This window comes from Pongo abelii, chromosome 9, assembly GCF_028885655.2.
Source record: "Pongo abelii isolate AG06213 chromosome 9, NHGRI_mPonAbe1-v2.0_pri, whole genome shotgun sequence".
In the NCBI taxonomy this organism is placed as follows: Eukaryota; Metazoa; Chordata; class Mammalia; order Primates; family Hominidae; genus Pongo; species Pongo abelii.
In genome coordinates, this window is record NC_071994.2 from 2,385,937 (window position 1) to 2,406,098 (window position 20,162).

Genomic DNA, 20,162 nt, shown 5'->3' on the forward strand with positions numbered 1-20,162 from the left:
CCTACGGAGGGGCGGGACCGCGGCGCCCTATAAATAGTGCTGAGCGGGGCGCGCGCCCGGCCAGAGAGCGAGCGCGCAGCGGCGGCGACAGCGGCGACCACACCGCGCATCCGGCCAGGCCTCCGGCGCCCCGCGCCCCACGCGCCCACGCGCCCCCGCGCCCCCGCGCCCCGTTCTTCGCGCCCCCGCCCCTCGGCCTGCCAGGCCCCCTTGCCTGCCGCCCGCCAGGCCCCGCGCCGGCCCGCCCGCCGCCCAGGACCGGCCCGCGCCCCGCAGGCCGCCCGCCGCCCGCGCCGCCATGGGAGTGGAGGGCTGCACCAAGTGTATCAAGTACCTGCTGTTCGTCTTCAATTTCGTCTTCTGGGTAAGGGCTGGGCTGGGCCGGGGGACGGGGCGGGAGGGGGCGGGCACACACCCCACGTCGGGCAGGTCCCGCGGCAGCGTGCTAGGCCCCGTGGGCGCAGCGCGGGCCGCGAAGTTGTGGGGCCACCTGTGGGCTCCAGGAGAGGGATGGGGGGTCGCCCGGGGCCGCCGCGCCCCCCGACATTGGGGCTGAGGGCTGCGAGCCGAGTTTCGGGGCCTCTGTGCGCGGGGGCCCAGCTCTGCGGCCGGGCCGGGGCTTCTGGGGGCCGCGGGGCAGTTCCCGCTAAGTGGTGGTGATGGGTGCGGTGGGCGCCGGTCGGGACCCGAGTACCCGGCCGCCGCTCAGCTGAGGAGGGGCCTGCGCGGGTCCCTGGCCGCGGATTCCGGACTGCTGCTTCGCGGGGACGAGGGGGGGCTCGCGGGCGGGACTTCTGGCGCCCCGCCCCCATGAGCTCATCAAGAGCCGCCGCCCCTGGATGGTGGGGCGGGGGCGCACACTTTGCCCGAGGTTGGGGGCGATCCGCCTCACTCTTTCCCCAGCCCAGTTCACTCTCCAATCTGCTGTCACCACCCGGGACCTTCCTGGGGGTCGCGCCTAAAAGGAGCGCAGACTCCCGCCGGGATGGCCCAAAAGCTGGGGTGTGCGCACCCTGGCCGTCCCTGCCTGGGAGCCGATCTCCCTCTCCTCACCCAGACACGTTCCAGCCGAGGCCTCCTCCCAGAAGGGCTCTGGAGGCCTTGCAGAAGTGGGGATCCCGCGGTTCTGAGTTGGCACAAGGAAGAGAGTGGCACCAGGGGCCTGGAGTGGATGGCAGGGTCTGGGAGTGGGACCGCTGCTTTGCAAGAGGGGCCCCCACGCTGGGCATCTTTGGGTGCCAACGTGGGTGGAGGAGGGTCTTTTGTTGAGAATGGCTTTCTCCTGACCGCAGTCTTTGCTGCTGGGAAGTGACTGATGGGCTTTCGCCTTTTGTTTCCATTTCCTGTCGGGGTTAGAATTGGGGAGGGGGTGGAAATCCCTTCTTGGCCTGGAAGGACTGGAGTGGGTGTCCATGGCCGCGGCCTCCCCGTGGCCACGCCCCTGGGCATAGACTGCAAGCCCCTCCCCATGCCCCCCAGGCTGTCACCCCCTTCTCGTGGAAGACTCGGCTGATGTCCCAGTGGACCGAGTGTTTCTCAAGTTGAGGCAGGGAGGGCAAACTTTTAAAATGGCCCCTGGAGCCAGTGTGTGGGACCAGAGACATCTGTTTTCCATCTGGACGGCTGAGGATCCCAGTGCGGATCTGGGGCAGCGAGATTATTTGGAGGGAGAAGGACGGAGGCTGAACTGAACTCTCAGCTGGGAAGAGGAGTGGGGCAGTCACATCCCACCTTCCCCAAGCGGGGCTGTTACGCACACAGCCTGCTTGGGACACTGCTGGGAGTCACTGTGGCCTTCGGCACTGCCCTGGCAGTGGGGGCAGCGAGGCCATTTGGGAGGGGCTTGCCTTCCCCCGGCGCGGCCCTGGGACCTCAGCCGTTGCTTAGTGGTGGCCTGCTTCAGCCCAGGCATGTGGGAGAGGCACGAGATACAGCACGTCCCTCTGCCGGCCCCTGGAGCCCCATCCCCTGACGAGGCGAGTGTGGACCTGGGGGTAGGGGCTGAGGGAGAGTGTGGACCTGGGGGTAGGGGCTGAGGGAGAGTGTGGACCTGGGGGTAGGGGCTGAGGGAGAGTGTGGACCTGGGGGTAGGGGCTGAGGGAGAGTGTGGACCTGGGGTTAGTAGGTGCTGAGGGAGAGTGTGGACCTGGGGGTAGGGGCTGAGGGAGAGTGTGGACCTGGGGTTAGTAGGGGCTGAGGGAGAGTGTGGACCTGGGGGTAGGGCTGAGGGAGAGTGTGGACCTGGGGTTAGTAGGGGCTGAGGGAGAGTGTGGACCTGGGGTTAGTAGGGGCTGAGGGAGAGTGTGGAACTGGGGGTAGGGGCTGAGGGAGAGTGTGGAACTGGGGGCAGGGTCTGAGGGAGAGTGTGGACCTGGGGGCAGAGGCTGAAGGGGAGTCGGAGGGGACTTCTCTGGAGGTGCATTTTTGCTCTCTGGACGGTGCGTCAGCACTGGGTGAGTCCCTCCTGCCTGCCCAGGCTGAGAGGTCTCCCTGGCAGCCCCCTGGGAGTGTCGCCAGGGCGGGCCTGGAAGTTTCCCAGGCGGCTGGGGTGGAGACCTGATGCATCCCAAGGGTGCTTGTTATTAAGGCTCAAGGAAATGTCTCTGAGGCCTCGCCGCTCCTCTCCCCAGGGCCTGCTCCCTGCAAAGCATTGAGAACTGAGTCCGTCCACAGTCACTGTGGACCCACCCATCCACTGGGGCTCAGTGGTATCCAGGAATGCCAGGCTGGGTAAGGTGGGGTTGGTGGGCACCACCCTGGTGGACCCCCCTCCACCCTGCTGTCGCAGGCTGTGTGGCTGAGAGCACAGTGCCATGGGCTTGGGCCTCCCTTGGTGGAGTCCCCACCACACTGCTCTGGTCCTGGGCCTTGGCCTTCCCCGTCTGCAGTGGGGGCCCTCAGTGAGCCTCCCTCCTGGTGATGGTGGTGGATTCGCTGACATGCCTGAGTGTCGACAGGGGGCTTGGTGCAGGAGGTGCTCAGGGCGTGGGTGTTGGCCAGGGGTCCAAAGGGACCTCTGCCTCAGAGAGCCCAGCCCAGACAGGCAGGATGTGCAGTGGGGAAGGAGCTGCGGGAACCCTGCAGGGTCCAGAGGGACACAGTGCAGTCCTGTGGGCTCAGGGGAGGCTGGTGGGGAGGAGGTTGAGGATGGGTGTCTGGATGGGGCACTTGTTAAAAGTTCCATTTTAGAGAGGAAAAAGGCCTTGGCTGTGGGAGACGGCAGCTGGGGTAGCCTGACCTCTTTCCCAGGAAGGAGCCCACACACACACGCACAGGCACTCACACACACTCCCACCTGCACACACACTCATACTCTTGCTGTCTCCCTTCCCAGGCCAAGGTGCGAGGGGGAAGGTCCGGGCAGCGTGCACCTGTGCCCTGACTGCTTTGGGGGCCAGTGAGAACTGGGCTCCCTGGGTGCGGGGCTGGCCCAAGCAGGGAGGACATTGCAGACGCCCTGGCCAAGCAGCATGGAAATCCTGTCCCTTGGGTGGGTCTCAGAGCCTCCATCAGAGGCGGCTGGCACCTGAGATCCACCTGCTGCTAGGAGCAAGGCAGGAGAGTTTGTGTCCCAGGGCAGGGGTCTGGCCTGTGGGAGCCTTGCCTCCCTCATCCGTGAAATGGATATAAGAGTCTTCTCCTCGGGGGCTGGCCAGGGAGCCCAGGAGAGGTGTCACCAGTCCCCGCAGGGAGAAGAGCGGTGTCCCCTGCCTGGGACTGGCTGCTCCCCCAAGCTAATGCAGCTAGTAGCCACCTCCCAGTGGCAGGGCAGCCAAACCCGGCCGGGAAAGAGACTGATGAGAAGCCTCGCTAACGGGTATTTCTTGCTTCCAGACAGCACATGACTGTTTGTCACTTGGCAGGTCTGTCGCCGTCCTTCCGGGAGAGGGGCTGCAACCCTGGCAGGTGCTGTGGGGGAGGGGGCTAGGACATCCTGTGCCTGGTTTCACCAAGTGGGTGTGTGGACTTTCCCTGGCTCCCCCAGGCTGTCTGGCTGCACAGCTTTGGGGAAACGGCCACTGGACCAAGCGGGCCGAGAAGAGGAAGTCTGTGGTTTGTCTCTGCTACAGACCGGCCCCAGTGAGGCTGTCCAGCAGTGCAGGGCACAGAGCAAAAGCAAGGAGGTGTGGGCCTACTTCCCTGGTCGCCTCTGGCTGGCTGTGGCTCTGCCAGGTGCTGACAAGTCACCCGCCCTCCCTGCGGTCACCAGGGTGCATGCCCGAAAGCCCTCCATTCTTTCCTGGGTTTGAGGGTCCTTCTCCTGCACCCACCCCAGCGCCCAGTTCAGCTCAACCTTCAGAAATCTGGTTCACCCCCAATCCCTATCTCATAACTGCTTCCAAGCCCAGACAGGGACACAGACCCCAAACGATCCCTACCCCTATTTCCGCACCTGAAATCGCACCACGGGAAGAGCTTTGCTCATACGGTCAATAAGGCTTAGAGTCCAGGCGCCTGTGCGAGGGAGCAGGTCGTCACCCTTGTACCCACCGCAGTTTTAGACAGGACCCTGGGGTTGGGGTGGCGCTGAGGCTGGGGAGGAGCCAGGTGCCCTGCCCCTTGCTTGGGCCCCGTGTCCCTGTGATCCAGGCTGGGCACGCTATGGGTGCTGGGTGATATTCCAGCCCTGCAGGTGTCCGCCTTGTTCCCAGCACCCCCCTGGGCAAGAAGAACCAGGCTCACCCAGAAATGGGCTTCAGTGATCTCCACTTCCGAGTCATCCCCACCTGCCTGGTAGTACGCAGTGGTACCTGGTATGCTGGGCAGCCTTCCAGGAACCTCTGGACTTACTCAGTGTCCCCCAGACCTACACACACGTTCTTTGTGTTTCTGGGCCCAAACTAAACCCCCCAACCTGGGCTGCAGAGCAGGTGCTGAATCATGAGAGACCCTTGAGGGTCCTCCAGGTAGGCCCCCAGTGCTGGAGGAGTCCCCTCAGGCAGGGGGCCATGCCCAAGGGTGTGGAAGGTCAGCTGGCAGCCGGATCTCACTTTTGGGGCCGTAGGCGTCCTGCACTGGCCGCCAATGCCATGGCTGTGGGATGGCCAAGATAAAGCATCTGCCCCCCACGCCCCTCCCCTACACGAGGTCTTTGAGGGCTGCAGGCTCAAGGAGTTGCGGTAGGGCTGGGGGACCAGGGGCACAGAGCTCGTAAGCGCCTCTCTCCAGGATGTGGGTGGCCCAGCAGGGGAGCTTTGAGAGTCCAGGTATGAGATTCCAAATGCTAGGGGCCTTAGAGGAGGGAGCGGCCAGCTTGGCCAGAGCCTGGTGGCTCACGCCCCCACCCCAGCTTGCCCTTCTCTCTGGAGATGTGCTCTCCCACCACATTTAGAAAGTTACTGCTTCCCTCTTCCTCAGCCCCTCGGGCCCCCAGTTATGGAAGTGGCGTGATTCAGAGAAGGTAAAGGATGGGAGGGAGAGGGCTGGGCGATGGGGGACCCCACCCCGCAGGGCGCCCTGTGCTGTTACATAGAGCTCCAGGATCAGGGCAGGCGGGCAGCCTGGGGTCCTCACTTCTCTCCCCAGCCAGGCCAGGCCCCTCACAGCCCTGCCAGGAGCATGATATCCGCTGTGGTGCAGAACTAATCTCAAAGCTCAACCCCAGGTAACAGTGTAGGTAAAACAGATGACGGCATGAGACTCACCCCAGGACAGGCAAAGGACCCAGGCTGATGGGGGCCCAGAACAGTCCTGATCCTGGAGCTCCTTCCTGAGTGGGACACCAGGGGTTTCCGAGGGGCTTAGAGTAGGGCTTAGAGGCTTAGAGTAGGGCTAGGGACTTCCTGACTTCCCTGCCTCGGGAACAGCTGGCCCTGGAAGGAGCTTGGTCCTCGGGGCACCGGTGCCCACCACCCCTGATGCCTAGGAGACACCAGCATCCTCTGAGCATGCGCCCGTCCTCCTGGTCCCGAGGGAAGTGACTCCTCACATCCCCCCAGCTGGCAGGGCCAGAGGGCCAGCATCCTCGCCTGACACCTATTTTTAGATGCTGAGACAGGCGGCTTCCTCGGGGCCAGGGGCCAGGGGCCCTGTGAGTGGAGCTTCCGCTTCCTGGCCTAGGAGAGAATTCCTGCTCCTCTTCCCTCCATGCTGCCTTCCCACCCCTGGAGGCCACAACAGGGTCAGAGGCGCAGCTGCTCACCACCTAGGAGGGCCTGAGAGGGCCCCACGTCACCCAGGGAGGAGTCTGGCCCTGTCCCCAACCTCCACACCCAGGCCTGGCACTGCCCCTTCTTGGTGGGCAGACAGTGAGGGGTTGGCCTGTGGGGACCCAGGCTGGAGGGGCCGTTTGCCTCCGGCCCCCAGCGTCCCTTCTTGGAAGCACCTTGGCGAGCCTCTCCCCTCCTTTACCCAATATTTCCAGGGGTACTTCCTCCTTTCCTTCCTGCCTCAGCGCCTCACTGACCTCCTGGGGAGGGTGTCTCAGGCCCCAGCACCTCCCAGTGGCTGAGCCGAATGGGCACTTCCCGGTGTGTTTCCCACATGTGCAGTCCCCAGGTGTCGGTGAGCAGGCACAGAGCCCGCAGCGTGGCCCTGCCTGGTGGCCCCTCTCCCCAAGAGCATCAAGGGAGGGCCTGGGCTAGAGATGCACAGACGCCCGGCCTCTACATAAAGGCGAGTGAGCTGATGTACTATCGTCCTCATCCCTCACTGGGGCGCCTGGGCAGGACTTGGGGTGACTACTTGGCCTGTCTGGGTGGGGGTAAGGTATGGGTGGGGCGACCAGATCCCTGCCCCTTCCTGCAGCTGTGGGGGTGTGTGTGCTGGCCTGGAGAACTCCTACCCGAAGCTCTGGCTCCCGGCTGTCCGGGGCCTGCGGGGGCAGTGGGCAGCTGGCATGGGTAGGGGAGCTGCCCTAGGCCTGCCCGGGCAGCGCCTGCTGCCTTTTGCTCCCTTTCAGCTGCTTCTTGGAAACAGCGGACAGGCTGGGCAGGAACCCAGTGTGCTTGGCAGCCCCCCTTTTAAAGTCGATTCTGTTATTTATTAATTCCCAGGAAGGAGAAAGAAAGAAACAAACAATCCTTCATAGAGTACAAACACTGCTTTTAGTAGCCTTGCAAGGAGCCCTCCAGGAACCCCACAGGTTACCTGGGCTCCATCCTGAGAGCCACCCTCCATCCCCAGTCCCCAGCAGAGCATCTTGTGGGGTGGGGCGGCTTGTTGGGTGGAGCATCTTGTGGGGTGGGGCGGCTTGTGGGGTGGGGCATCTTGTGGGGTGGGGCGGCTTGTGGGGTGGGGCATCTTGTGGGGTGGAGCATCTTGTGGGGTGGGGCATCTCGGAGGCAGGGCGTCTTGGGAGGCGGGGCGTCTTGTGGGGTGGGGCGTCTCGGGAGGTGGGGCATCTCTGGGGCCGGGCCACTTGGGGGGCGGGGCATCTCAGAGGGCGCCTCCGTAGGCTGGAGTATCTTGGGAGGTGGGAGCAGGTGGCAGAGAGGCTTCCCACAGGCGAGCTTTGAGCAGGGAGGTGCCTGTATGGATGGCTCTGTGGGGAGAGGGATGACAGGAGTTCCAGATTCCAGCACTTATGAAACCTAACAGTGATGGAGAGCCAGGTGCTGCTGTGCAGGCTAAGTTGTGTGGATGTCAGCTTCTGCACTTTTATTTCCTTTTTTGTAGACGAGGCAGGGAGAGGCTGAGATGGGCCTGAGGTCACCTTGGTGAAAGGCACTCAGCAGCCAGGGCCTTGGGCTGCCTTCCCTCATTACCATGAAAGCGGGACTCTGTTTTAACTGACATCGGGCTCCATAGTTACTCCAGTCCTAACTTTGATTGATCCTAAAAGTGCACTTCTAAGGACGCAGCTTCGGTGTTTCCCATGCCGCTGCTTACCCCTGGGAAGCGTTGGCTCCGCCTCGGAAGAAGTTAGCACCAAGATGGCAGCCTGGGGTCTTTGGGGCCCAGAAGAAACACTGGCCCCCGGGAGTTCAGTCATCAGGGACTTAGGATGTGGGGGCTTTTCAAACAGCTTTATTTAGACGTGATTGACACACAGTAAATGCAGATGTTTAAAGGGTACAACTTGGTAAGTTTTGACAAATTTATACCCCCGTGAAACCATCACCAACTCCCCAGGTGCCCCTGGGGCCCTAGGGATCTGTGCTTCCTGCCCCTTCTCCCCGTCCCAGGGCAACCACGGGCCGTCGCTGTGGGGGCACACAGCATGCATTTCTTCAACAAGTGGACTCAGAAGGCACTTGCGCATCGTTGCTGTTCTGCCTCTTTGGTTCAGCATGATTATCCAGAGGTGCACCCGTGCTGTGGCGTGCCCGTCGTCTGTGCACCCGTGCTGTGGCGTGCCCGTCTGTGCACCCGTGCTGTGGCATGCCCGTCGTCTGTGCACCCGTGCTGTGGCGTGCCCATCGTCTGTGCACTCGTGCTGTGGTGTGCCCTTCATCTGTTCCTTTTATTGCCGGGCAGGGTTGCACCCACATGTGCAAGCCAGCGATGGACCCCAGGTTCACCCGTTCACCGGTCAGTGGGCATATGGGTTGTTTGGGGCATTTACAAGAAACGTTGCTAGAACATTTGTGTGCAAGTCTTGTGTGAACCTAAGTTCATTTCTCTTGGGTAGATACCTGGGCGTGGAGCAGCTGGGTCATGTGGTGAATGTGGGTTTCACTACTTAAGCAGCAGTTTTACATAACTGCCAAACTGTTATTCAAGGTGGCTGGACCGTTTTACAGCCCCCATTGTGTGCGTCCCAGTCGCCTCCCCCAGCAGCATGTGGTGTGGTTGGTCTTTTTCGTGGCAGCCAATCCACTGGGTGCGCTCGGGATGTGGCTGCGGCTTGACCTAGGTTTCCTGGTCCCTGGCGAGGTGGAGCATCTCTTCATGTGCTTATTTGCTGTGTGTGGATGTTCTGTGGGGAAGGGTCTGTTCCTGTTTTTGCCCATCTTTCAAAGATTGGGTTGCCAGTTTTCTTGCTGTTGAATTTGAAAAGCTCTGCATACATTCAGGGCACAGGTCCTTTACCAGGCTCTGCTCCATGTCTTTCGGACAGCAGGTGTCTTTCGCGTTCCTGACTCTGGGGAACCTCTAGCCCTGCCACATGGGGTTTGTTATGGGGCAGGGGCACCTCTGCCTTTCCCACCACGGGGCGTCGGGATTTGGTGCTGCCATTGCCCTCCCTCCTAGGTGGCCCTAGGGGGGTCCCTCCGCCTCCATTTCCTCATCCAGAAACTGGGAGTGACCATCACCACCATTGTTGTCACGTAGCCCCAGCTCAAGGTCCCTGCTGAAGGTCAGAGAGCTCGGCATGGCCCCGTTTGTCCATGCTAGGGCTGGGAAGACCAAGGCCCAGGTGAGGCCTCTGCCCAGTGCCTGGCACTCCTTCCTGCCCCATTTTTCCACCCAGGGTGGCTCCCGACTACTTCTGGTAGCCTCGGGGACAGTTGAGGTGGGAAGGCTGGTGTCACCCCCATTTCTGGCTGTCCCTCCTGGCCCAGCTCTTCGGCCCTATTAAAAGTCACATGGGCCCTTGGGTCCTTCCTGGTGTTGGCCCAGGCTCTTTCAGGCCCTGCAGGCTAGGACCAGCCTTCCCTGCAACCCTCAGCAGAGGCCTGGGGCCGGGGCTTGTCTAGGGGCAGCCTCCCCACACGGCCCTGGAGTCTGAAGAGAAGCCCCTTCCCAGAGCACAGCAAGAAGCTGCAATGTGGCCTGAAGTCCCACCATTGGCAGGTTTGGGGTTTAGGCTCAGCTTTGCCGTCACTACCTTTCTGTTAGGACGGTGTGCCCATTAGATGGGATCATCCCCTCAGCGCCCAGGCTAGAGGAGGGGTGGTCCCTGCCCAGCCAGGGAGGGCTGAGGGTGGATGGGCCTCTACAGAGCAGCTTCCGAACCAGGCACGGTTCCATGATCATCTGTTTTATAGAGGGGGACACTGAGGAACGGGGAGCCTGGGGACCTTCCAGTGGCCCCACAGCTCCTGTGGCTGAGTCAGGGTTTGTCACCAGGTCTCTGGGGATGAGGCTCCCCCATCCATCTGCCCCACTCTATCCTGGAGCAGCTCTCAGAACGGTCTCTGGACCACAGTTTCAAAACAAAATAAGCAATGTTTTCAAAGGCCCTGGAGGAAGCCAGAGTTACCACGGCAACTCTCGGCCTTGCCACCTCGTCCCGCCAGGCTGCAGTTGGAGCCAGCTCAGGAGGGCAGCAGGGTGAGGACAGCCAGGCTCTCTGGGGCCACCCCCCAGCCCCCACCCTTCCTGCCTCTCCTGCACTGTCCACGGCCCTCCCTGTGCTCCCACGGGTATAATGGGCACAGAAGAACCAGGAGCTCTGTCTGCTCCTGCAGGATTCTGGAAGCCAGGGGCCCCTGACCTCCCTGGAGCCTTGTCATATGAGGGGCACACGTGGGGTCCCAGCTGCCAGATGGCTTCCAGCGCTGCCCGCAGGTGTACGTTGGGTCCTTGGTGACTCTAATGCACCTTCCACTCGGCACAGAAGAGCTTCTGTCTGGGGCCTGGGCAGGGGGAAGTAGGCTGCCATCCTCTCTAAACCAAAGTGTGAAAATTGAGTTGAAACTCCCGTAGGAGGGCAGGAGGCACAGTTCCTCAGAAGAAGGTCTGAGAAACCACAGCCCAGGTTGTTGTGTCGGGTGTGTGGAGAAGGTGCTCTGGCAGTCCTGCTACAGGGGGACCATCAACAACCCCTTTGGGGTGAGAGCCCCATGGCTGCTGGCACCAGCAGCCCCTACGAGGCTTATTTTATTTTTGAGACAGGGTCTCGCTCTGTCACCGAGGCTGGAGCGCAGTGGCACAATCATAACTCACTGTAGCCTCAACCTCCTGAGCTCAAGCGATCCTCCCGCCTCAGCCTCCAAAGGTGCTGGGATTACAGGCGCTTGCCACCACGCCCAGCCCCCTCTGGCCTTATTGTTTGCCAGGCCCAGCTCAGGTCCCAGAGGAGGGGAGACAGGACTGTGAGGGAAAGGGGGAAGAGGTATAGAGCCCCAAGCTCCTCCACCCACCCGAACCCTCACCGAGGCCCTAGACCCTAGACTGGCCTGACCGGGGAGTCCTCAGGGCTTTCCTTGGGTGCAGGCCATGGTGCTGGGGCCTGAAGCTCACACTCTGCTGAGCACAGCCCCCTGCCCACCCCTGCCCTGGGGCCCTGCTTCCCTGGCCAGGGCCATTGGAGCAGGAGTGGGGCTGTCCAGGTGGTGTTCTTGGGTCCAGCCCTCAGTTTCTCTTCTGCAGTTGAGCGGCAGCCCTGCATCTGTGGTGGGGTCGGCGCCTGGTGCTGGCGAGGCGAGGCCTCAGCTGCTGGGACAGGACCTGCCTGGCACCCAGCTGGTGGCAGAGCCAAGCATTCCGACTCAGCTCTGGGAGCAGCTGCCTTCTGGGCTGGCATTCTCTGCCGGGGGGGGGGTTGTGCCCTCGTCGCCCTGGGTGCCTCCTCACCTGGCTGATTTCATCTCGTGTCCCCCTGCCTCCTCCTCCAGGAAGCCCCCAGGGCCTGACCCTCTGTGAGAGTGGCATGGAGGAGGAAGAAGACTCGCCCAGGCCCATGGGAGCCGGATGGTGGCCGCACTTGTGGGGCCCTGACCCCATAGGCTTCTTCAGCACGCCCTGGCCTGGGTGATCCCTGCCTGAGGGCTGCGCACGGCTCGTCTGCCAAACCAGGTTTTAGGGGATTCTCGTACTGTCCTCCTGGGGCAGCAGGGGGTAAAGTCTGACCCACCCAGACTGTCCAGCAATAAGGGCCTCCTGCTGTGGACCAGGGACCCTGGAACTGACCGATTGTGTCCTAGGGACGCAGTGTCCCCAGGCTGCTAGAGGGCTGTGGGGCCGTGTTTCATGCCTGAGGCAGGAGGAAACCCCAGGAGGGGTCTGAAGGGGACCCAGCCCCCACCCCGTCTAGCAGGGAGGAGCATCTGCAAGAGGCCGAGGGGTCCTGGGGTGGAGGAGGGTAGGGGCAGGACTCGGGGTCACTGGTCATTTATGGGGATCACATGGCTGCAGTGTGCCCTGCATGGTACTAGGCACCAGGGACAGCAGAGGACAAGCCTGTGTCCTCTCCCACCACCAGAGGGCTGGGCACTGCTCCTAGGGAGAGAGGGGGCCTTGGTGCATGCAGAGGGGGGCCTGGGGCACGTGCCTGGCCTGGTTGGATGATCAGAGTGGGCTGGGCTGGGCCTGGTCTGGGGCCCAGTCTCAAGGGCAGACCCCACCTGGCTAGAGTTGGTTGTGTGCACACAGGACCCGGCGTTAAAATCCTCTCCTCTCTGTGAGCCCCATCCCCACCTGCTAGACTCCCAGCACAGCCCCCTTCCTGCCCCAGCTGCTGAGCGACAGCGCTGGGCCGGCTTCTGCACGCCCCTTCCCCCAGCCCATCTTGGAAACCATAGCAGTGTCCTTCCTCCCAAGTTTCCCTTCCCAGGGCTGACATCCCACAGCAGGGATGTATCCCACAAACCCCACAGGCCCTGGTGCCTACAGCTTGGCCCGGTAACATCAAATCCTATCCCTCCTCCTGGCAGCAAAGATGGGGTGCCCCCACCCCAGAGTTCTCAGCACCCCCAGACAGAGGCAGTCCCCCAGCGAGCTCAGAACTCTTGGGGCGCTGCCACACCCTCACAGGAGGGGGCGGTGTTCCTGGGATGCTCAGGTCCTGGTATCGCCTCTGGCCAGGTACGGAAGGTGAAACTACAGGGCGTCCAATTCACCTTGAACTTCAGATAAACACCAGATTATTTTTTTCTATGTCCCATGCAATATTTGGGACACACTTACCCTAAAGAAGTATTCCGTTTTCCTCTGAGAGGCAAATTTAACCGGCGTCCCATGTCTTCCTGGCAGTCCTGCCCTGGAGTCGCACTCCACAGGTGCAGGGCAGAGCCAGGCTCCAAGTAGATGGCGGCCAAAGCACCCGCCCCATGTTCCTGACTCCCGGGGCTCTTCAGGGCATTGCGAAAACCAGCAGCAGAGCTGACACCTGGTCCCTGCTCGGGAGCCAGTAAGGCAGGAGGCTGCTCAGGCCGTGCGTGTGGGGTGGGTGCACTCCCTGCTGCAGTGCTCTTGGTGCATGTGACACTGTTCCCACTCTTTCCCAGCTGGCTGGAGGCGTGATCCTGGGTGTGGCCTTGTGGCTCCGCCATGACCCGCAGACCACCAACCTCCTGTATCTGGAGCTGGGAGACAAGCCCGCACCCAACACCTTCTATGTAGGTGAGTGCACATGTGGCCGCAGACGCATTCAGGGAGGGCTTCCAGGAGGAGGCAGGTCCTAGTCTTTTGGGTGGGGACATGGAGGGTGAAAGACAGTCGGGCATGGCGTGTCCGGGCAAGGAGGCGGCCCTGGAAAGGGCTCTGGACACGAGGGTTGAGATGGAGGTGGGCCTGTGGCCTGCTGGCTCGTCTGGTCTGAGCCAGGGCAGGGGGTGGCAGCTAGGCCTGGGCAGGGACTGTGTGGAGACCTTGCTTATTTTAAGTGTGGGGTTATTTCGGGGGAGGCTCCCTGAGAAGGGTGGGGCTGGATGCCTGGGCCGCACAGAGCAGCCGAGGCAGCTGGCGCTATGGAGCCCGGGAGGGAGGGAGGGATGGAGCTCAAGGGATGGAACCCAGTGAGGGGTGGAGACGGGGCAGGGGAGGGGTGGAGACGCCCCAGAGGCTGGTGTGACTCAGCTGCCCCTGCAGGCGTGCACCTTGCTGCCTTATTAGGCTGTGTGGGGGACTGGGCTGCCCTCCCTGCCCCCAGGAGCAGGAGCAGGAGTGATGGAGGAGGAGGAGGGGAGGGGCAAGGCCAGGAGGAGGAGGAGGAGGGCCGTCTCACTGTGAAGAGCAGCACCCTTCCTCCTGGTGCCCGTGGCAGGGCTGGTGCTGGTGGGGTTCTGGGAGCATTTGTTGAGTTGCTTCTGTTCTTGAAAGGAGGCCCCTGGGATGACCCTGTTGCCCTCACAGGCTGAGGGGTGGGTGAGGTGGGCAGCCTGTGTGTCCCCAGTCTTCAGGGCTTCCCTCAGCTGGCAGGTGCCCCCAGGCCTGGAGCTGCAGGGCCAGGACCCCCGCCAGTTACGGAGGCTGCTTGGCTTGGTTGCTGAACCAGAGCCCCAGGAGGCCGAAATGGCCCCACACCTGCACCATCCCACCTCTTTGTCCAGTCACCCCAGGGCCAGGTGAGGGCCCTGGCCACACGGCGTGCCGTTCCCTTCTTCCCCATGCCCCACTCATGGGTCAGATGGCCGGTGCTGGGTTCCAGACGGTGTCAACAGGGACGGTCCCTGTCCTGCCCAAGGACAGGAGCCTGTGGCCCACAGAGGGTTTCTGGGCCCAGCCGATCCTGGGGACGGTCCCATGGCCCTGCCCATAGGTTCCTGGCCTCTCTCGGGGCCGTGGTGCCCTCACAGGTGTGTGTCAGGAGGACAGGAAAGGCTGCTTGTCCCAGGGGCTCGTGTGGAGACCACCCTCTGCACGCAGCTGGGGCACTCCTGCCTGCGTCCTCAGAAGCACTCGGCTTAGCTTTGCCCGTGTACCTGGGCTGTGGGCCGCAGAGCCCGGCCAGCATCCTCTGATCTCTGAGGGCGCATCTCTACTGGAGGCCCCTCCTGGGCCTCTTGCTCCTCGCTTCCCAGATCATTAGGATATCTGGGGTCCAGAAGGGCCTCCCAGTCATCCTGGGCCTTGTCCTTCAGGGCCACCAGTCCAGCCAGTGACAACCACAGCATCCCCGGCCTGGAACGAGGCTGCCCCCAGCACGTTCCTCGTACTCCTGTCCAGGGACAGGAGGGGCTGCCCCTGCCACCGAGTCCCCTTCTCCAGGACCTGGGGCCTGTGGGTGTGAGGCAGGTGTTCTTGGAAGGGGTCACTCTCCAGGCACCTGGCGGCCAAGCCTTGTGGCTGGAGCAGCTCCCGCTGCTGGGTCGGCGTCGGGCCCCGTGTGGCCGGAGAGGAGCTGAAGGGTCACTTAGCTTCGGGCTGGGGCAAGGACAGGGGACACCCCAGAGAGGTGTGCCAGGCCTCCTTCCTGCGCCCCACTCTCGGCGGAAGCAGAGGTCACAGGCTGTGCTGAGGCCCCATGGTGCTGCCCCTACGATGCCAGGGTGAGGCTGGCGTTGGAAGCAGGTGTCTGACCTGCATGGTGTCACTGTGGCCACATCAGAGCTCCAGCCCCAGAGCCGCCCACCCTCAGGCCTTGGCTGTGGTTTCCCTGGGCTGGAGGAGCCTGCCGTGGTGTTGGCCACACGACCACAGGACCTGCCACCCCCGACATGGGCTCTGCCTGGGTCCCCACTGGACGGGGGGACCCCTTGGAGCTCCTCTGGCCACCAAGTCCTAGCCCATTCCAGAATTGGCCTTCTGGAGCCTCTTGCTGTCCCTGATGCGGGCTGGGCCTTGCCAAGGGCTTTTTTTCCAGCACTGGGAACAGGGTGGATTTGCTGGGCTCACTCCACTCAGAGAAGCTGCAGGTGTGGTGGGTTAGGTCTGAGGGCGTTAGAGAGGAGCCTGGGGTGGGGCTGGGGCCTGGCAGGGGATCTGGCAGCCCTGGGCCTCCCACCTCCTGTCAGGACCAAAAAAGGCAACACGCCCCTCCTGACCTGTACCCCTGAGTGAACCCAACCTTGCAACCCCGGAGTGTCAGGGCCTGAGGGGAGGGAGACCTGGCTCCTGGGCGCCGTGCCCGTAAGGAGGTGGCCACCTGCAGGGCATTCCTGGCAGAGGCTTCATCTGGCCAGGTATGAGGCTGGGTGGCCGAGCCCCAGATCTGGGCGTGTTCTCTGCCTGGTGGTGGGTCCTGCCCCAGGCACCTTCTCACTGGCTGGGCAGGGACAATGGGCCTGGCTGTGAGGAGGGGGCCTGGGCTGCCTTCTGCATTGCCGCAGTGACGGGAGATGGACCCCGCCTGCTGAGGGATAGGGGAGTGGGCAGGTACTGAGAGACATTGACAGCTGTCCCGAGGCTACAGGACCCTGTCTGGGTGGCCGGGCCCATGTCTTGGGCCCACAGTGTGACCCCCACCCTTGGACGGCGCCTTCTTCCTCCCCAGGTGCGGCTGCCCAGCCAGGGGGTGTGGGGGAGTTCGGGAGGGCTGGCTTACACGGCCTGGTCCAGCTGTCCCAGGTGGGGTTCTGGGCTTCAGCCCTCAGCCCAGGGCCTAGGAAGCCAACTTGATCCCCCCACACAGCAGCCAGGTTCAAAGGCAGGTCCCGTAATGGAAGTGCTGCTGTGCAGCCAAGATTGGGGGGAGGAGCCAGCAGGGCCCCCACCCTCTTCTCACACCACACTGGGGAGGCAGCATTGGTGCCAGTTCCGGTTCCTGGGCTGCCCCTCAACCCTGGCCTACAGCGGAGCCCACCCTGTGCCTTCTGATGCCACTCCCACCCCACGCCGAGTCCCAGAGGCTTTGGGAGTGGGTGAAGGCAGTGGGTGGTGGGTGGCGGGTGCAGGCGGTAGGTGGTGGGTATGGCAGATGGTGGGCCACACTGCAGGTGTCATCCCTGCGAAGCACCTGTCTTCAGCACTCAGAGCACTCGTGAGGCGCACAGTCCCCGTGTGGCCTCCTTAGTCTCCGTCCTGTGTCATGGAAGAGGCAACTGAGGCACAGAAAGCTCACCGGGCCAGGCTGGGATGTGAGGTCCCTTGCTGCTCATCCCTGGCAGTCAGCAACCCTACATCTTCCCAGCTGGGCAGCCCGTGGTGGGTTCGGCACCCAGGACCCTCGGGAGTCTTAGGCTGTGACGAGTGTGCAGGCACCCACCCGGTGTCTCTCTCCACCCAAGGCATCTACATCCTCATCGCTGTGGGCGCTGTGATGATGTTCGTTGGCTTCCTGGGCTGCTACGGGGCCATCCAGGAATCCCAGTGCCTGCTGGGGACGGTAAGGCAGGGAGGCGGGGCTGCGCCTGGGCCGGGGAGGGGCTGGGGGCTGCGTCTGGCCCTGAGGAGGGGGCAGAGCTGGTGCTCAGGGCGGCCCCTAGAGTTCTGGGGGAGGTGGCTCCTGTGCCCTCGTTTTCCCCTTTGGTTTTTAAATTAAATCCCACCGTGCTTGATCTCCATTGTGGCCGGTTCCTATGTGACCGCTTTTCTTTGTCAAAAAATAGCCATGAATGTAACAGGGAGCAAGCCCCAGCTCTGAGGCCAGCCCCGGCGTCCCAGGCACAGGCCCCCAGTGGGAAGCCCAGGCCTGGCTGTGCCATCCGGGGCCTGGCCAGTCCAGGAAGAGGGAGCCTGTGCCCGTGTTTCCAGTGGGGGAAACGGAGGCAGATCCCATGGCTCCCCCTTCCATGGGGAGCAGGAACAAGGGGGTGGGGAAGATCAGTCAGGGGTCACGCTGCTGCACACACCTCCCTGGGGGCTGCAGACATCCCGGACTCACCAGCCTGTGACCCCAAACCTCACGCCCCGCCCCATCCACCCCATCCTGCGGAGCCTGGTGCCGCGTGGGGACATCGTGGGCTTTGACGGCTCCTTCCTGTGCTGAGATTTAGCCTCTGTGCCCCGGGGCTCCACACAGGCCGCTCACTCCTGGTCAGGTCGTGGGCTGGTGGCTCCCACTAGCCCCTCACACACACGCCTGCTGGGCACCTGGGTGTGTGTCCTTGGACCCCGCCTACAGCCTGCCCTCTTTCCTCCCTCTGGCCACTGCCCGGCTCCAGTTCTTCACCTGCCTGGTCATCCTGTTTGCCTGTGAGGTGGCCGCCGGCATCTGGGGCTTTGTCAACAAGGACCAGGTGAGCCTGGGTGCGCGGGGACAGGGTGGGGTGGGTGATGGGGGCACCCTCCCCTCCTGTCGCGGGTGGGGTGGGTGAGGGGCACCCTCCTCTCCTGTCGCGGGTGGGGGTTGGGCTGACTCATGGCTTGTGGGAGCTCTTTGGGCTCCTCCTGGGTCCCACTTTGCTAGGAGGATCTCCAGGGGCTTTATGGAGGAGGCAGCACTGGGGCTGAGCACAAGGCCAGCCTCCTGTGTCCCAGCACTCCTGGGGCAGCTGAGAGTGCAGAGTCCTTGTCCTCTGGGGTCTGGCCTCGAAGCCACCCTGCCCAGGGAGAGCCTGGGAAAAGTGCATCCGCCTGAGGCGGGGCGGGGTGGGGGCAAGGAGGGGGAGGTTCCCCCTGTGCATGTGACCGCACCCCTCCCCCAGATCGCCAAGGATGTGAAGCAGTTCTATGACCAGGCCCTACAGCAGGCTGTGGTGGATGACGACGCCAACAACGCCAAGGCTGTGGTGAAGACCTTCCATGAGACGGTGCGACTCCCAGGGGCGAGGGCGGGGAGCAGGGCCCCGGGAACCCGGCTGGGGTGTGTCTCGTCCTGGATGAATCCTGCCTCCGCTCAGACCTCAGGAGCAGGAGGTGCCCTTGGGACCTCCAGGACCCCTGGGCTCAACTGGTCCTCAGGTGGGAACCTAGTAGGCCAGGCTGGCCCAGGGTGTGGAAAGCTCTGAGCAGCGCAGCTGAGGAGGAAGAAGGCTGACCCCTGGATGCGTTCTGCAGTGGGGAGCGCCGCGTACCCCTGGCCACCTCCCCGTGGGTTCCCTAGAGCCACCGTCCCCCTGGGCACGTCCAGGGCTGACGTCACACCCCTGCTCTCTGCAGCTTGACTGCTGTGGCTCCAGCACGCTGACTGCTCTGACCACCTCAGTGCTCAAGAACAACTTGTGTCCCTCGGGCAGCAACATCATCAGCAACCTCTTCAAGGTGCGCCAGGCCGGCGGGGCCGCGCCTGATCCCCCGCATGTCCCGCCCCTGGGTGGGGTCCTGGGGGTGGGCAGGTCATGTGGCAGCCCCACGGGGAGCGACCACACTGGGTGGCATGGCCCCTGTCAGGGCTGCTGTGCCAGGAGGGTCGGGGTGGGACCGCATCTGGCCCACGAGGAAGGCAGGCGCCCTGTACTGCCCATTCTGGGTGAAGAAGGTGGAGGCTCTGAGGGTGGGAACTCACCTGTACCCCCAGCTCCACGTGTGCACTCGTGGGTGTGGATGCCCCCGACAGCCTGTAGCTGGCGGGGCCTGCAGGCCGTATAGTGCCCTGTGGAAGTTTCCGGCTGAGGCCTCAGTGGAAGTCAGCGGGTGAACATCAGTGATGCTTTAGGGATCTAGTGACACCAATGACCGTGATCTCAGTGGAAAAGGGCACAGCGTGTCCCAGACATTTCGCGTTTATGTTAAAATGGGTAGAAGATAGAAAGCTGGCAGAGGCCAGGCCGCTGCACCCACCTGTTCCGAGGTGGGTAGGGGGTGGGGGGCTGTTCCCAGGATTCCCCTCTACACGTTCTGTGGTGACCACGGATTACTGCGTGACAACGGGAAGCCGGGAGCCGAGGCCCGGTCCCTGACCACACGCGCCTGGCCACCCCCGCAGGAGGACTGCCACCAGAAGATCGATGACCTCTTCTCCGGAAAGCTGTACCTCATCGGCATTGCTGCTATCGTGGTCGCCGTGATCATGGTGAGCGGGCGGGGGAGGGCCTGTTCTCCGGGCTGCCCCTTCCGCGGGGCCTTGTGCTGACTGCGCCCCCCACCACCCTCCCGCAGATCTTCGAGATGATCCTGAGCATGGTGCTGTGCTGTGGCATCCGGAACAGCTCCGTGTACTGAGGCCCCGCAGCTCTGGCCGCAGGGACCTCTGCAGTGCCCCCCAAGTGACCCGGACACTTCCGAGGGGCCATCACCGCCTGTGTATATAACGTTTCCGGTATTACTCTGCTACACGTAGCCTTTTTACTTTTGAGGTTTTTTGTTCTGAACTTTCCTGTTACCTTTTCAGGACTGACGTCACATGTAGGTGGCGTGTGTGAGTGGAGACGGGCCTGGGTCTTGGGGACTGGAGGGCAGGGGTCCTTCTGCCCCTGGGGTCCCAGGGTGCTCTGCCTGTTCAGCCAGGCCTCTCCTGGGAGCCACTCGCCCAGAGACTCAGCTTGGCCAACCTGGGGGGCTGTGTCCACCCAGCCCCCCCGCCCTGTGGGCTGCACAGCTCACCTTGTTCCCTCCTGCCCCGGTTTGAGAGCCGAGTCTATGGGCACTCTCTGCCTTCATGCACCTGTCCTTTCTAACACGTCACCTTCAACTGTAATCACAACATCCTGAATCCGTCATTTAATAAAGAAGGAACATCAGGCATGCTACCGGGCCTGTCCAGCCCCTCAGTGCCAGTGGCGTCTGAGACCTAGGGGTTGGCCAGAGGGCAGGGGAGTCCGGCACGGGTGGGGCTTGGCTCTGTGGACTCTGGA

General features: G+C 63.1%; 1 protein-coding gene across 1 annotated transcript; it reads left to right on the forward strand.

Annotated features, from left to right (window-relative positions):
- Window positions 1-58: 58 nt before the first annotated feature.
- Window positions 59-20,057, forward strand: CD81 (CD81 molecule). Its single transcript, XM_024255073.2, has 8 exons — window positions 59-364; window positions 13,056-13,170; window positions 16,716-16,813; window positions 17,592-17,666; window positions 18,075-18,179; window positions 18,529-18,630; window positions 19,295-19,381; window positions 19,468-20,057. Exons 1-8 carry the CDS (start codon window positions 299-301, stop codon window positions 19,528-19,530), a joined length of 711 nt encoding a protein of 236 aa, XP_024110841.1. The 5' UTR covers window positions 59-298; the 3' UTR covers window positions 19,531-20,057.
- Window positions 20,058-20,162: the final 105 nt, after the last annotated feature.